At 45.3% G+C, this 15,590-nt stretch overlaps 1 protein-coding gene across 2 annotated transcripts in view; it reads left to right on the plus strand.

Moving 5' to 3' along the window:
- The window catches only part of CYP46A1 (cytochrome P450 family 46 subfamily A member 1), a 29,363-nt gene extending 15,727 nt beyond the window's left edge, over positions 1–13,636 (plus strand). For both annotated transcript variants that reach the window (XM_090034000.1, XM_090034001.1), the window contains exons 9-15: positions 269–331; positions 5,947–6,019; positions 6,809–6,893; positions 8,137–8,247; positions 8,580–8,668; positions 9,281–9,347; positions 10,166–13,636. In XM_090034000.1, coding sequence (XP_089890126.1) covers positions 269–331; positions 5,947–6,019; positions 6,809–6,893; positions 8,137–8,247; positions 8,580–8,668; positions 9,281–9,347; positions 10,166–10,309 — 632 coding nt within the window. In that variant the 3' untranslated portion in view covers positions 10,310–13,636. The remainder of the gene's footprint in view (positions 1–268; positions 332–5,946; positions 6,020–6,808; positions 6,894–8,136; positions 8,248–8,579; positions 8,669–9,280; positions 9,348–10,165) is intronic.
- Positions 13,637–15,590: the final 1,954 nt, after the last annotated feature.

The raw sequence follows: 15,590 nt of genomic DNA on the forward strand, positions 1-15,590 counted from the left end.
ATAAGCATCCAATTTGCTCTTGAAGGTGTTCATTGTAGGTGCTTGAACCACCTCCGATGGCAGACTGTTCCAAACCTTGGGGGCTTACAATTGGGAGTTTATTTTGGAGGTTCACTTTGATCTCATTTATTTATATTGGGTCAGAAGCTGGCTCTAAATCACCACTATAGTGCCCCCCACAAACCCCACTGTCCATGCCTGACTCCCTGGAGTGTTCTTGAGGAGGTGCAGTGAGCTTTTGTAACTTCTTTGTTTCTGATCTTGGCAGCTCTGGAAGACACCAGAGATGATGAAAATATTCTGGATAACTTTGTCACTTTCTTCATTGCTGGTTTGTAGCTATTTTACTACCTATTTATTTAATTAGTTATTTGATTTATAAAACAGCTTCCTGACATAGACTCAAGGCAGCTTACAGGGGAAAACAAAACAATTTATGAAACAAATGAAAAAGAGAGAAAAATAAAACAGGAGAAACAAAACAATTCATGAAAGCCAATAGAGTATTAAAATAAACTGTACAGCAAAGAGTCCCTAAGCATGACCTAAGCTCAACCTTTCCTGCTGAACACCTGCCTAAATGGGAAGGTCTTGCAGTGCTTCCTGAAAATGTTCAAGCTGGGGCTCTGGCAGGCCTCAAGGGGGAGGGAGTTCCAGAGCTAAGGGGCAACTACCAAGAATGACCTCCCATGTATTTTCACCAAGCGAGCTTGTTGTATTAATGGTATTTGGAGGAAGTTGTTCTTGGCTGACCTTAGGGATCACAGTGGAGCATAAACTAAGCTTGCTGGGGGACAGGGATACACAAATTCAGACATGTTCAGGGACTGACATACAAGTAAGCCCTGTAGAAGGGACAGTGGCAGAGTCACTTCTGCGGGAGGACTCAGGTGCCTATATACAGCCTATATACTGTCAGGAACATGGGGAACAAGCATAAGGAGCTGGCCCTCCTACTCTCCGGTGGGCATTATGATCTAGTAGGGATTATGGAGACCTGGGGGGGACTCCTCACACAACTGGAGCATAGATATAGACAGCTACACCTTGCATAGAAGGAACTGGGTGGGGAAGAAAGGTGAAGGCGTAGTTCTCTATGTGAAAGAGCAGCATACCTCCTTGGAGGTTGACATCAGCTTCAAAAATGGACAGCTTGAAACCACTGGGTCAAGTTGCAGGGGGGGAGAGGCAAGAGTGACCTAACTGTAGGTGTATACTACAAACCACCAAACCAGTGGAGGAACTTGATCTGGAGTTCACCTGAGAATTGACTGAGGCTGCCCATGCACGTCACATGGTTGTTGTGGGCAATTTTAATTATCCAGACATCTTCTGGGAGGAACACTTGCCCAAGCTGGATTGGTCATGATCCTTCCTGACCTGTGTCAAGGAGCTATTCCTGGTTCCTGAGGTACATAGACCGACCAGAGGTGGCTCTCTGCTAGACTTGGTCCTAGCCAAAGGAGACAATCTTGTGACCGACTTAAATATAGAGGGAAGTCTGGGCAACAGCAACCATTAAACTATCATGTTCACTGTCTGACGTAAGGCAGCAAATTGGATAGCAGGATTGAAGTCTTGGAGTTCAAAAATGCAAATTTCAACAAGGTTAGGTCACTAGTAGGGCAAGTACTGTGAGACCAGGGACCGAAGGCAAAATATGTGCATGAAGAGTGGTTCTTCCTTAAGGACACGATCCTTGAAGCACAAAGGAAGTCCATTCCCATGAAGAGAAAAAGTAACAGAAGGGTTGCGAAGCCCTCCCAGTTAAACAGAGACATCACAGTCCTCTTAAGAAAGAAGAAAGAGGCTTATAAACAATGGAAGCTTGGGGTGGGACTATTCCATGACGGCCTGCATTTGCAGGGAACAGATAAGACAGGCTAAAGTGGTGACCGAACTTAGATTAGCAACGGGAATCAAGGACAACAAGAAGTCCTTCTTTAGGTACATAGGGAACAGAAAGAAAACAATGGGAGTGTGGGCCATTGCTCAACAACTCAGGAGAACCATTTCCCAGTATCCAGGAGAAAGCTGAACTCCTGAATGACTACTTCGCCTTGGTCTTTCGCTGGACCAAGGGGAAAACCACTCCAGGTAAAGTAGAGGATGAGCTCAGTAGGAATAGTCGCCTTCCTTCTATTGTCATAGAATTGGTGTCTGACCAATTAAAAAAATTAGACATATACAGGTCAACAGGACTGGATGATCCTCATGCAAGAGTGCTGAAGGAGCTCGCCAAAGTCATTGTGGAACCCCTGGAGAAACTCTTCCACAACTCATGGCACTCTGGAGAAGTCCCTGAGGCCTGGAAGAGGGCCAATGTTGTGCCCATCTACAAGAAGGGCAGGAGGGAAGACTCACGTAACTATAGACCAATCAGCCTAACTTTCATCCTAGGGCAAAATCCTAGAAAAATTCATCAAGGAGTCTATCTGCGATAAGCTTGTGGAAGGTAAGATTCTAAATGACAGCTTTGTCATGGGCAGGTCTTGCCATACCAACCTCATCTCCTATGACCAGGTAACTCACCACCTGGACATGAGAGAGCAGGTTCACATTGTATACTTTGACTTCCAAAAGGCCTTTGATCTAGTATCCCATGATGTCCTTGTGAGAAAATTGGAGGATTGTAGGCTTAACTCCAAGACAGTCAGGTGGGTGAGAAACAGGCTGCGGGATAGGACCCAGAGAGTCATAGTGAACGGATCTGTGTTATCTTGGTGAGACGTGGGCAGTGGTGTCCCACAGGGGTCTGTGTTTGGTGCAGTACTTTTCAACATCTTTATTAACAATTTGGATGTTGGGGTGAAAAGATCACTGGCCAACTTTGTAGAGAACACCAAGTTATGGGGCAGCACGGTTATTCTTGAAGATAGGCTACAGATACAGGCAGACCTAGGCAGGCTAGCAAGTTGGGCAGATCAAAACCTGATGAAGTTCAACATTGAGAAATGTGAAGTGCTCCATCTTGGGACAAGCAACCCCCAACACACCTACAGGCTTGGCAGCACCGAACTGACTAGCACCATGAATGAAAGGCACCTGGGATAATAACAGACCACAGTGTGAATATGAGCTGGCAGTGTGATACTGTAGCCAGTAAGGCAAATAATGCTCTGCCATGCATCAGTCGATGCATCTCCAGCAAAACCAAGGAGGTGATTCTTCCACTCTACTCAGCATTGGTGAGACCACAGCTGGAGTACTGCATCCAGTTCTGGGCAGCACACTTTAACAACAACATGGACAAGCTTGAGAGAGTCCAAAGAAGAGCTATCCATATGATCAGACACTTGCATGGCAAGCCATACAAGGAAAGGCTGAGGGATCTGGGACTTTTCAGCCTGAGGAAAAGAAGGCTGAGAGGGGACTTGGTAGCAACTTACCACTACACTAGGGGAGTACATCAAGGTCTTGGTGAGGAACTGTTCACCAGGGTACCTGAGGGAAAAACTTCCTGGAAGACTGATTCAGGCTCAACATTAGGAAAAACTTCACAGTCAGGGTTTCCAGACTGGAATAAGCTCCCTCCAGAGGTCATGCAATTGCCAACCCTGGAAATCTTCAAGACAGTCACCTTGCTGGGGTCACCTGACCCCAACTGACCCCCAGTTATCTTTCCTGCTTGATGCAGGGGGCTGGCCCCGATGATCTTCTGATGTCCCTTCCAGCCTTACAATCTATGAATCTATGAATAAAGGAGATAGTGGTCCCCAAGGTAGTTAGAGCTTGGACCACTTAGGCCAAAACCAACACCTTGAATTGCTCCCAGAAATTTATTGGAAGCCAGTGCAGACTCTGGAGCACTGGAGTCAGATTCTCCTCATGACAAAATCTCATCAAAAAGTGTGCCCCATGTTCTGCACCATCTGTACCTGCCACAGTGTCTTCAAGGGCAGTCCCATGTAGAGTGTATTGCAGTAGTTGCACCTCAGAGTTATGAAAGCATGGACAATGTTGGCCATATCTCAATCTGAAAGAAAGGGTCACAACCTTGTCACCAGAAGGAATTGGTGGAAGATACTCCTAGCCACCAACACCACCAGGAGCACCCCAAGACTGTGAACCAGAGTGACAAGGGGAGGCTGAACCCCATACATGCTAGGTGTCCCAACCCCACCTCCTCACCTGGTCATGTGAACTGTCCACCACCATCACCTCTGTCTTGTCTGGATTTAACTTCAATTGGTTCATCCATATCCAATCCCCAGCTGTAGCCAAGCAGTGAAAAACGCCTGACACTGCAGGGCCCAGGTCAGGCGAGAAAGAAAGATAGAGCTGGGTCATGGGAGACTATAGGGCTCTGCAGGTTTCGCTCAAGGGATTGGTGGTGCAGGTAGTTTTCTTCTCCGTCCTCCCAGTTGCGGGTCATGGGTACAGGAGGGATAGATGCATAGAAGTAAACAGAAGACTCTGGAGGGGTTCAGCTTCTTCAACCATGTTATGCACCTCTAGGACTGTGGCCTGTTGGGAAGGGACAGCATCTACCTTATGCCAAAGGGGAAGAAGCTTTTCTCAGTTAGAATGGTGGACCTCCTGGATAGGGCTTTAAACTGAGATCCCTGGGGGATGGGCCATCAACCAGTAGCACAAACCCAAAAAATCAAGCTCAAAACCAGCATCCCAGGGTACAATAGGAAGCTTTCTCTGGCACAAGCCAATGGACAGGTTATTCCCCTGCTCAGCCAAAAGCCTACAGCCTCCAATGGCAGGTTTAGGTGCCTGTACACTAACACTAGAAGCATGGGAAACAAGTAGGAGGAACTGGCTCTCCTACTAACCAACAACCAATATGATCTTATCACAGAGACCACATGGGACTCTACCTATGACTAGACCACGGGCATAGGGGGATACACCCTGTATAGGAGGGATCGTGTTGGGAAGAAGGGCAGTGGAGTTGCTCTCTATGTAAAGGAACATTACATCTCCCTAGAAGCCAAGATTGGAAGGCAAAGGGCCAAAGAAGCGTGACCTGAAACACTCTGGGTCAAGATACGGGGAGAGCATAGGGAAGGGGATTTGATTGTAGGAGTTTATTACAGACCTCCAAACCAAGAGGAACAGCTCAACCAGGAATTCTCTGGAGAACTGGCAGAGGCTGCATGCTCTTGGAGTATGGTCATCATGGGTGACTTCAACTACTCAGACATCTTGTGAGATGAGCACTCAGCTAGATCTGATCACTCACAAAGCTTCCTCACTTGCGTTTAGGAGCTCTGTCTAACACAAGAAGTCTATGGGCCGACCAGGGGCAAGGTGCTCCTAGACTTGGTTCTGGCCAAAGGGGACAACCTGGTGAGCAAACTGAGGACTGAAGGGAAACTTATAGATTCAGAGATGTTAGGGTCAGAAGGGACCTCAATAGATCATCGAGTCCGACCCGCTGCATAAGCAGGAAAGAGCTTTCGGTATTGGCCCCCAAAATATCTATCAGTGAACCACTAGTAGAAATCCTTGGTTTTAGGAAAGCTGACTTCCACAAGCTTAGGGGATTGGTTGACAAGGCCCTACAGGACCATGGTCCAGTGAGGAAAGGGGTACAAGAAAGTCCATTCCCTTTCATAAGAAAAACAGCAAAAGTGCTGGGAGACCCCCTTGCCTCAACAGGGAAGTCATGGACCTCTTGAAATTAAAACAAGAAGCCTACAAAGGATGGAAGTTGGGAATAACTACCAAAGAGAAGTACTCAGCAACAGCCCACACCTCTAGGGAGCAGATCAGGACAGCAAAAGCACAAATTGAATATGGATTGGCAACTGGTCTCTCTCCAGTGGTAGCTTTCCATTGATTCAGCATGAACTATTTCAGAACTGACATGTTTTTAGAGAGGCCTCAACATGTTCTCTATCTTCCTACTCACAATTACAGTGTTTCACTCACTTTATTTTATGTACAGTGTATTGCTTTATGCTATTTTTTAATGGCTGTCTTCATTTTTAGGTCATGAAACAACGGCCAGTCAGTTGTCATTTACAATAATGGAGCTGACTCGGCAACCTGAAATAATGGAGAGGTATATATGTTCTATACTTAGCTTGCAAAGCTAGCTATGCTGTTCCAGATGAGCATCATAAGCCAAATAATAAATATGAGAACTATTAAAGAGCAGCAATTAATAATCCATCCTCCTCTGTGTTCCAAAATAAATATTTAATAACAAGTATGCTGCATAATAACATATGGGACAATTAAGATTTTTCAGTTCTATTTAAGTAATGTATTTCAAAGCTCCATACCAGAGGGGTCAAAAGATCCAGCCCACAGAGCTCTAGCATCTGGCTCCCAGTACTTCCTGTGGGTCTCAGAGTTGACTCACAGGCAGCATGTGGGGCATGCTGGGTGGCCTTGTGTGCCACCTGCTCCAGCTAATGCATGGTATGTCCCAGAGTGGGCACTGTGTGCAGCACAGCTCTGCATGACCAGAGCAGAATCATGCCTCACATGGCCCCCCTCCAGCTGCTCCAGGACATACTGTGGATCTGCCATACAGACTGGCCTGTACATCCAATCCAGCCTATGGACCAGCCCTGTGCCACTCATCCAGCCCATAGGACCAGATGAGCTTGACACCCCTGCTTTGTACAAAGCTGATCTCTGCAAAGAGGATGTCAGCTCTGATTATACTACACCTTATACATATTCCTAATGTCCTGATCCTGATGCATTTACTCAGGCAGTCTCCCTTTGGAAGCAATAGGAATTTTGAAGGCTCATTATCAGGGAAATTTTAAAAAAACACTTCATGCTGCTTGGCAGGAAATGGGTATCTCTAACTAAAGATCCTTTTTAATGTCTTCTCTAGACTTCGGGCTGAAGTGGATGAGTTTATTGGAACCAAGAGAAATATCAGCTATGCAGACCTTGGGAATCTCCAGTATTTAACACAGGTACTGCAGAATGAGGTCAAACAACAGTCACAGCCTTTTGATGGCACTTTTGCCATGTCATACACAGCCAGCAGATGGTCCAAACTGGTGTAATGCTATACAAGGAAAATTAACAATTCTTTATTCCTGCCTGCTTAGTTTAAATATAATCAGACTATAGGACTAGGTGTCTCCCTTCCTACTTGTTTCAGGTAGTTTGACAACAAGCTCCCAAGAGTTTGACAACCAAACCTATATTTGGTCAGTCATTGCTAAGGCATTTCTAGCTGATACCTTGCTACATCAGTAAAGTAACCAGTGACTGCTACTTGGATTGGAGACTTCCAAGGAAAATCCAGGAATTGGTAATTCAGAAGTGCCAGTTCTCTTCTTCTTTTCTCTCTCTCTCTCCAAGCATGGTACATGATCACCTGATCATGCATCTAGGAGGTTATTTTTTTGGAATGAGGGGTAAAACTGAGGTATGACAAGCTGTCATTATGAATATCCCATATCTCTTTTTGCAAGGGTAGGGAGACCAGTGAACTTGTATGTACTAAACTCTAGTATTGGGAAATACCATGTCCCTGCTTAATTGCTGTACCAGGATATAGTGTTTTTTTCTTCGCAGCTTCCTGAAAGGTGGCAGTGTTGCTTTTATAACAACTTCCATGTCCCATCCGAGATATGGCTACATTTTGACAGTAGATGACTATCAAAAATATGTGTCCATCAAGAAAAGACTTCTCTACCCTCTTGAGAATGCAAATAGGTTTCTTCAGAAGCTCTCCAAACTAGTTTAAGCATCACTGGGCACATCTACATGTTCACTTAATGCAACATGATAAACTTCAGAGCTCTCTGAGCTGGAGTCAACTGCTCCTGGGTGCAGCATCTATACATGTGACACTTCTTTTGTGATAGGCTTGCACCTGAAATTCCTTCCTATACATGAGGTACTAAGAAGAGAAGTGGGTGTCCTCTGCCACTGTCTTCTTTCTCCTAAATACCTGATGTTCCTTTCTGCTGACTCTTTGTCTCTTTAATGGTTTTAATGCTAGTTTCAATCTGAGACTGGAGTAGACAAAGGAGATTTGGCCAAAAGTCTGCTCCATCAAAATCTTTGTATGAATCACTGGCTCTTCTTCCAGAATTCAGAAGCCTCCAATTAGTCTAAGTGGAAGGCTGTGGAGGAAGAATGAATGTTATTTTTCTTCTCCTGGTACTGTATTAATTAACTCTTTCTTATTTTACTTTGACACAGGTTCTCAAAGAATCTCTCCGATTATATCCTCCTGTTCCTGGGACCGTGCGCTGGACGGGAAAGGAAAATATCATTGAAGGCATCAGAATTCCAGCAAATGTGACTCTATTTGTGAGTCTGATAGCTGCCTCCCAAACCCAGCAGGTTGTGGGTCTAATCAGGTTTTGAGTTAGATAGACACAGTAAGACCAAAATTCTCCACAGAAGTAATTCAGTTGCTTTCAGTGAAGTTGTATCAGCAGGGAATTTGGTCTTGAAGAAAAAGGGGTGTGAATGGGGCACTGGACCCTGTTTGTAGAACTGTGCCAAATCCAGTGATGGCAAGAGCGGTCTAAGTATGTGTGGGAAGAAACAAGTAGTTTTCTTCTTGTACCCATGAGCCTGCAAAAAGTCTTTTCCAGTGTGTTTCACATGAATAATGCAAGCATGCATCCTGTTGGCAGTTCAGCACGTATACCATGGGAAGGATGGAAAAGTTCTTCAAGGACCCAATGACTTTCAATCCTGACCGGTTCAGCAACAATGCACCCAAGTGAGTGTTTTTTACCATTCTGTCACCAGTACTTAATAAGTAATCATAGAATCATAGAAAATAAGGGCTGGAAGGGACCTCAGCAGGTCACTGAGTCTAACCCCCTGCTCAAAGCATAAAGAAAATAATTTAGATGGGAAAACGTATATAATTATTGTATACTTTCCCTGTTTTGAGAGTAACACAAGACTTTGCAAAATAATAGTAATATGTGGCTTTTATGCAGCACCTTTCACCATTAGAAGTCCAAGCACCTTACAAAGGAAAGCAATAATAATAATGATGATGGTGATGATGATGATATAGTTGCTTATGTTATAGTTATGCTAGGGTGGCACCTATTGGTACAAATCAAAATGTGTTCCATTGTGAAAGATGCTGTACAAACAACAATAAATGACACGCACTGGTAAAGTATCATTACCTCAGCAGTATAGCACAAAGACTCAAGATGCCATTCTGCTATTGGTTATTATGACCCAGATGTATAAGGAAGTAATTTATAAACATTTCAAATTGTAGTTGTAATAAAATCTTTGATTTAAAAAAACCAGCTTCTCTCTCTACAGTGAAACCACCAGAGTAAATGCTGTGACTTTTTTTCCTTCATAGGCCATATTTTTCCTATTTTCCATTTTCTTTGGGACCCCGTTCCTGTGTTGGACAGATATTCTCACAGGTAAGCAGACTCCTGAAAGTGCAGTTTCATTAGGAAATGCAGCGAAATAGTGAAGCTACTGATCCTCATCCTTTCAGGTGGGGTCTCTAGGCCTGTCCTGTCACTCATTTGTCAGATGGGGAGAAGCCAGCCTGTGGTTGCTTATTCTGCAGCTGTTGTGCAAGTCCTCTGCTTGTCCAGGCTACCAATCCAGCATGTTTCAGGAGCACTAATCTCCTTGGATTTTAAATCCTTACACAGCCCTTAACTACAGTTCAAACCCCTTTTGATAGGAATTGCTGTCAGACAGGGTCGTGGGCCTGCTTTTGGGACAAACCCGTGAAATATGTGGTCCAGACAGAAGCATCAAACTACCAGAGACTTCAAGGGGGCAAAGCAGAAAGGGAAGGTGCAGACATGGTTGCTCAGGTTAGGAGAAATGATTTCTTGGCAGAGCATGGGAAGCAGCATTTGGGGGCAATGCAGCAAATCCTGCACTCTAAGGTAGCACACAGTGGGTGTCTAAATGTTGATACTCAGTGCGTCTCAATTAAAGTATTCTGATCTATACCCTGGTCTTCAAAGCAAACCTAAAACTTAAACAACTGCCACATCTTTGCATCTGCATGTCTTCTCCAATTTTGGAAGGTGCAGGTGACTGAGATGTGTATTGTTCCTACCCACTCTGAGAGGCAGCTTTTCTTGTAGTTCAGCTGCAATGATATTGTAACATGTTTAGTTCTAAGTTTCTGGGTTCCACAGAACTGTGTCATACCCTGAATTTAAATACTTGCAACCAACCCTGCCTCTGCTGAATGCTAGTTTGCTATTTTTAACAGATGGAAGCTAAAGTAGTGATGGCGAAACTGCTACAGAGGTTTGAATTCCAGCTGGCACCAGGACAGAGCTTTGAAATTGTGGATACAGGAACCCTCAAACCACGAGATGGTGTTATGTGCATACTGAAACCACGAATACTTTAAATGTAGTGGGATGGGAGGAAAGGAATGAAATGGCGTCAATGCTGGAGTTTCCCTCAGATTGTTTAAATTCTCTCACTAATCCAGGGTTAGATTTCCCAGTCCATTTTAGCGGCTACTAGATTGCAAGTTAGATAGTTCTTCCCATAAAAAGTATGAAAACATTTTGGAAAACGTTCAAATATCCATTTAAACATCTTTGGTCTGAAAACTGAGAAGAAACTTTGCAAAACAGACTTTTAGTTAGGGACTGCCTTTTCTAACTTGGTGTGGAAAAACCAGAAGAATACCTCCTTTCATTAAAGCAGTAATTCTCAAGCAGGGCCCTGGGCACTCTGGGGTGCCAATGGATCTTTTAAAGGGTGCCATGAGGTGTGAGTTGATAAATTAGACGTTAGGAGATAAGCAGATAAACTAAACAGATAAGTGCAGGCTCAGGCTTGATGACCTCCCTTTCCCACTGCCAGGCTTCTCAGCAAGGAAGCAAGTACTGTAATGTATAAATTAGTTTTTGAAATTGGGTGCCATTCAATTCGCTTCACATCAAATGAGTGCCTCCAGTCTAGAAAGGTTGAGAACCACTGCACTATAGGTTAAAATTTGGCAAAGGCCAGTCCTGGTCTAATTGTTTTACAGATCTCTCTGGACCCATGACTCAGGCTTAAATTCACATAAGCACTTGTGTAGAGGCACTTGGATCAAATAGGTTTGAGTTTTGGATGTGAAAATTAGGTTCTGTTCTTCTGACCAGATAATTTTCCCTATCTCCATCCTCATCCTTGCCTGTGATAGTAACCTACTGGGGAAAAACAGTGCCCCAGTAAAAGGAAATGCTTCCCTTTCAAGACTGCCTCAGGTGTATTCTCTTACCCAGAGAAGGTCCTTAGGGTAAATCCAATATTTTTTATTATACCAACTCAAATAGTTGGAAAAATTCTTCTTAGCAAGCTTTTGGGCACAAACACCCTTCGTGAGGCTGAGGAAGCGTCTGCAGATGGTCTGTGCTCTTCTTCTCTTGCCCACTACTTCCACCAGGTGGTAGTCTTTCATTTTTAATGCACAAGCAAGCCAGGATTTTCCAGATCTGTTAGTTGCTGAAGAGCAAATATATCCTAAGTAGGGTGGCCATCATAGAGGACCACTGCTTTCAGTGGTTTTCTGCTACTCTTTCCTCTATTAATATGAAACCCGACACCTTTATGTCCTTTATTTTTCCCTTGAAATTTTTCAAGAGAAAAATAGAGGACATAAAAGTGTTGGGTTTCGTATCAAGAGAACAGAAGGCAACCGGCCTGTGCTCTGTGATGGCCACGCTAGTCCTAAGCTATCCCAGGAAGTAAACAGGGGACAATGACACCCCTGGAGCTGGACTGACACTGTGTATGAACTCATCTGGTCTCCTGCCTCTGGTATGGCAAGTGGTCTTTCCCCCTCTGGGAAAACAACTGTGATGGCTCAAGCATGTGTTGAAAAGCAGCTCCCTGAGGTCTTGTGTGACAAGTGAGAATGCACACACACTGACTGAGTCAGGTAGTATTAAGTAACTTGAAGCCCAAAGCCATACAAGATGCAGCTGGGAGTGACTGTTTACACCATCTCCTTGTTCTGGAACAGATTCCCTTGCTTTTCCAGGATTCAGCTCCAGTAGCCCCCTTTGCTAGTCCAAGGTAGGATCAGCAGAACAAAGCTTCTTACCACACTTGGCCATCTCCTGCTCTCTCTTCCCCCAGCCATGGAGGGAGGAGTCCTAGTCTTAACAGATAAGAAGAGGAGAAAGAGATATGAAGGGTTTTACTCCCCATATGTGACTGAGAAGGGGCGTAATCTCAGCATGTACAAGTGTCTGTGGTCTGGAAGGACAGGGATTTCTCAAGTGAAATAGAGCAGCAAGCATCAGACTGAGCAGTGCTAAACTCTATAGCATCCATTTGCAAGCAAGAGCCTGCCTACAAACATAATGGTCTCCTTTCACCCTTCTCCCAGCTACATGAGCTTGAAGACAGACAAAAACTCTCAGGAGATCTGGTAAGAAACAGCCAAGGCTACATCAGAGACCTTGGGACATGATGGACACCATCCATTCCCAGCTGCTGCTTACATGTTTTAATTCAGACATGCTTCCCCTTTTGCAGACTGAGTATTTGCTGCAAATTTTGTCCACCTTTCACAGGCTCTTTTTTCTCCCTCCACTTCTCCTCAGTACCCTGTCTTTGCACACAGACTTTGTGCAATGCCTCTGCCTTGTTAGACCTATTTTTAGTTCTGCCTTGCTAGGAAATGTCATTGCTGGAACACTGTAGACTGCAGACGTGGTCAGGAACTGCAACACCACAATGACAAGTGCAGATGGCGGGCCTAGCATAAGCCTAGATGATGGAGAACATGTATTTAAGCCTCCTTAGATTGAAATGCTCAGCATATAATCAGTGAGCAGTAGTGTGGAAAAGTAGAATAAAAATCTGTTAGTCAAGGCCACTATATTGGACCAGGCCAGATGTGGATAATTGTTTTTTGGAAAGCACTAATAGTAATTACAGGTAGCAGCTGTAGTACTTTGATGTTATATCTTTTGATGATAAGAAGTGAATTATGTGTAGCTTACTAGAGTGTTCTTGTTAACTAAATATGGTAAAGCAGAAGTATAAAATCACTTGCCAACTGTGGCTGTTTTCAAGGGATCTGCGCCCAGCTACAGAAGTGTGACTTGCACAGGAAAACCCACTGTCAAAGAAAAATCTTTGATTTCAGCTGCTGATGGCAAAAAGGTCAAAAGGTTAACATAACATATTTCGTCATCATAGTTCCGTATTCAGCCCTCCCCCAGCTTAAATGTAAAATACATGCGCAGTCATTCTTGCATGAAACCTGAGCAGAAGTAAAGAACACACAAAGCCTGCTGACAGTCATAATTGGCAGTCCTGTAATTATTCAAGCCTGGTGTGTTGTGATTGGCCACCTGAAAACCTTTAATTTTGGAAAGATTTCCGCCTTCTGCGGAGACCTCCACGCACACCCAGGAGACATAGTCAGTGGCCTGGCCAGTCGCTGACCCCTCCCCACCTACGGCAAAAAAAAAAAAAATTCAGGTGTTGTATCCAAATTTTTGTCGACTCGTCCGTTCTCCAAGAGCTCACGAACGTCTTTAAATGAAAGTTACCTGTACGCTTTGCTGAAAACCTGCACCAAGCAGTTTATGATCTGTGCAAAGACGAAGCATCTGTAAGCTGAACTGAACTTCTCCTTTCTTGCTGTGTAACCATGACTTCCTTCCTACGCCGCAACTCTTCTGTTAGATGTTAGGTGTAAGTAACAATAAATCTTTAACCAAAACACATTTAAACTCCCTGACTCCTCTCGCTTTTCCACCTGTACGACCACTGTATCATACTCGTGTCCAGCCGGTCGTGCCGACCCAGGCTCGCAGGTCAAGGGTGCACCGGTCCTCGGACGCGACACCCACAAGCCTGTTTCTGAGTAGCAGGAGTGATTAATGTAACCAAAATGTATTAGATGTAATTTTGTTATAATACATATACTAACATTAAGTTCCTTAGACAAGTTGTGGGATAAAGCAGGCTTGTTAGCAAAGACCATAAACCAAGTTGGAAAGAGAACAGGATTGTGGCAAGCAACATTACATGAGGGAAAGAGACAAGAAATCCTCCCATTTGAGACCTAAATACCAACTAATTGACACCTTCCAATTAATACTATAAGAGAACTGGTTCAGTTCGGTTCAGTTCCAAAAGTGTCTGTAAAACAAGTGTGAATAAAACCAATCAGAGGACATTTCTTAGAATATCTAAACAAGCCATCTAGAAATATAAGGTACAGACTGGAAGGAAAATTGGAGAGTTCTGCAAAATCAAGCAGACTTGCTACCTCCCGGCTGGTACAGGTAAGAATCTGTAATATGCTATTATGGGTAGTATGACGGGGCATGATCTTGGGCTCCCATGTCACCTCCTTCATGGCCACCTTAGTCTTGCCCAGCCTTTGCTCCTGCCTCTTAGGGACTTCCCTGATGTCTCATCTGCCAGGCCTTGATATTGTTAATGAAGAGGGGAGACTACCCTCAGTCAGCCAGGGCCTGAGCTAGTGGACTTGGGCTGAGGGTGCTCCTCCTAGTCCGTTTTTGCTAGCGGGCTCTCACACTTGGCTTGAGTCTCAGACCCCAGCACCCAAAGCCTCTCTCTCTTTCTCTTTCTGCCCTTGGCTAACACTGGGCCCCTCAAACCCCAGTCCTTGTCCAGATCTCAACCGTTTGGCTTCAGCCCCTTTTCCCTGTAGCTGAAGCCCCTCAGCGCGGGTCCACTGACTCAGGCCCTGGCTCTTGGGCCTCAGCCTTGCAGCAGAGGGTGCCTACCCGGGCCCCCTTTCATGGTCTCCTCTGCCCCTACAGCCACTCCCAGTCCTCCAGTTCCCAACAAATGTACATGAACATAAACACCAGCACAGCAGAAATAAGCAAACTGCTTTCACAAAGGTCTTCCCCGCTGTCAGTCAGTACCCTACCACAGGCTACAGCTCCCAGCGCTAGGCTCGCTCTCTCCCTTGTGGGTAGCTGGGTATCCCTGGGCACTGCTTCCTGGGGAATTCCTCTCCCTGAAGCAATCAGGGTTTGACTGCCCTTTCTGGCTCAGGCCCTGGGCTTTTATGTCTCTAAGCCCTACAGTTCTGTCACATCTTTCCCCAGCCACACACGGGGGTTTCACCCCCATACTTAAAGAGTCAGCCTGCACTCCTGCCACTGTGGCCCCACACAGCCAGGTCAGCCTGCTGCCTTAAGGTGACAGGAGCCCCTGGCTCCTTGTTACAGTCCCCTCTCCTCCACCACCATTGTGCCCTAGTAAGAGGGTTTGAGTTCCCTGCCATAGCTAGACAGGCATTGAAATAACTGTACTTGTGCTTTTGGGGTGTGATGGCGGGGACACATGTCCCCTCAGATTAGTGTACCCACAGAGGGCATGGCACTGCAGCCTCACTGAACTGGCATGGGCAGGAGCTGTCTGCGTAGCCCAGAGAGTAGGTGGAGCAGGGTGGTGAGACTCGTTGCTGCTACTGGCACTGCCAGGACTCCTATGCCAGCTGCACTGCCAATAGTATGAGTAATGGACGGGTTAGAGCCACAGCCTGAGGGGAGTAGTGGTGGCGGCAGCTGGGCCATGGCAGCAAAGTAGAGCCATAGCCCAGCACTCAAGTGGCTGGTGACATCAGAGGTGAGGGTAGTGGAGCCCTGCCCCATCCATTACTTCGTGCTGCTGGTGGCTGGTGCTGGTGATGG

Source organism: Crocodylus siamensis, chromosome 2 (genome assembly GCF_052110815.1).
Source record: "Crocodylus siamensis isolate JL-2025a chromosome 2, ASM5211081v1, whole genome shotgun sequence".
Taxonomy (NCBI): domain Eukaryota; kingdom Metazoa; phylum Chordata; order Crocodylia; family Crocodylidae; genus Crocodylus; species Crocodylus siamensis.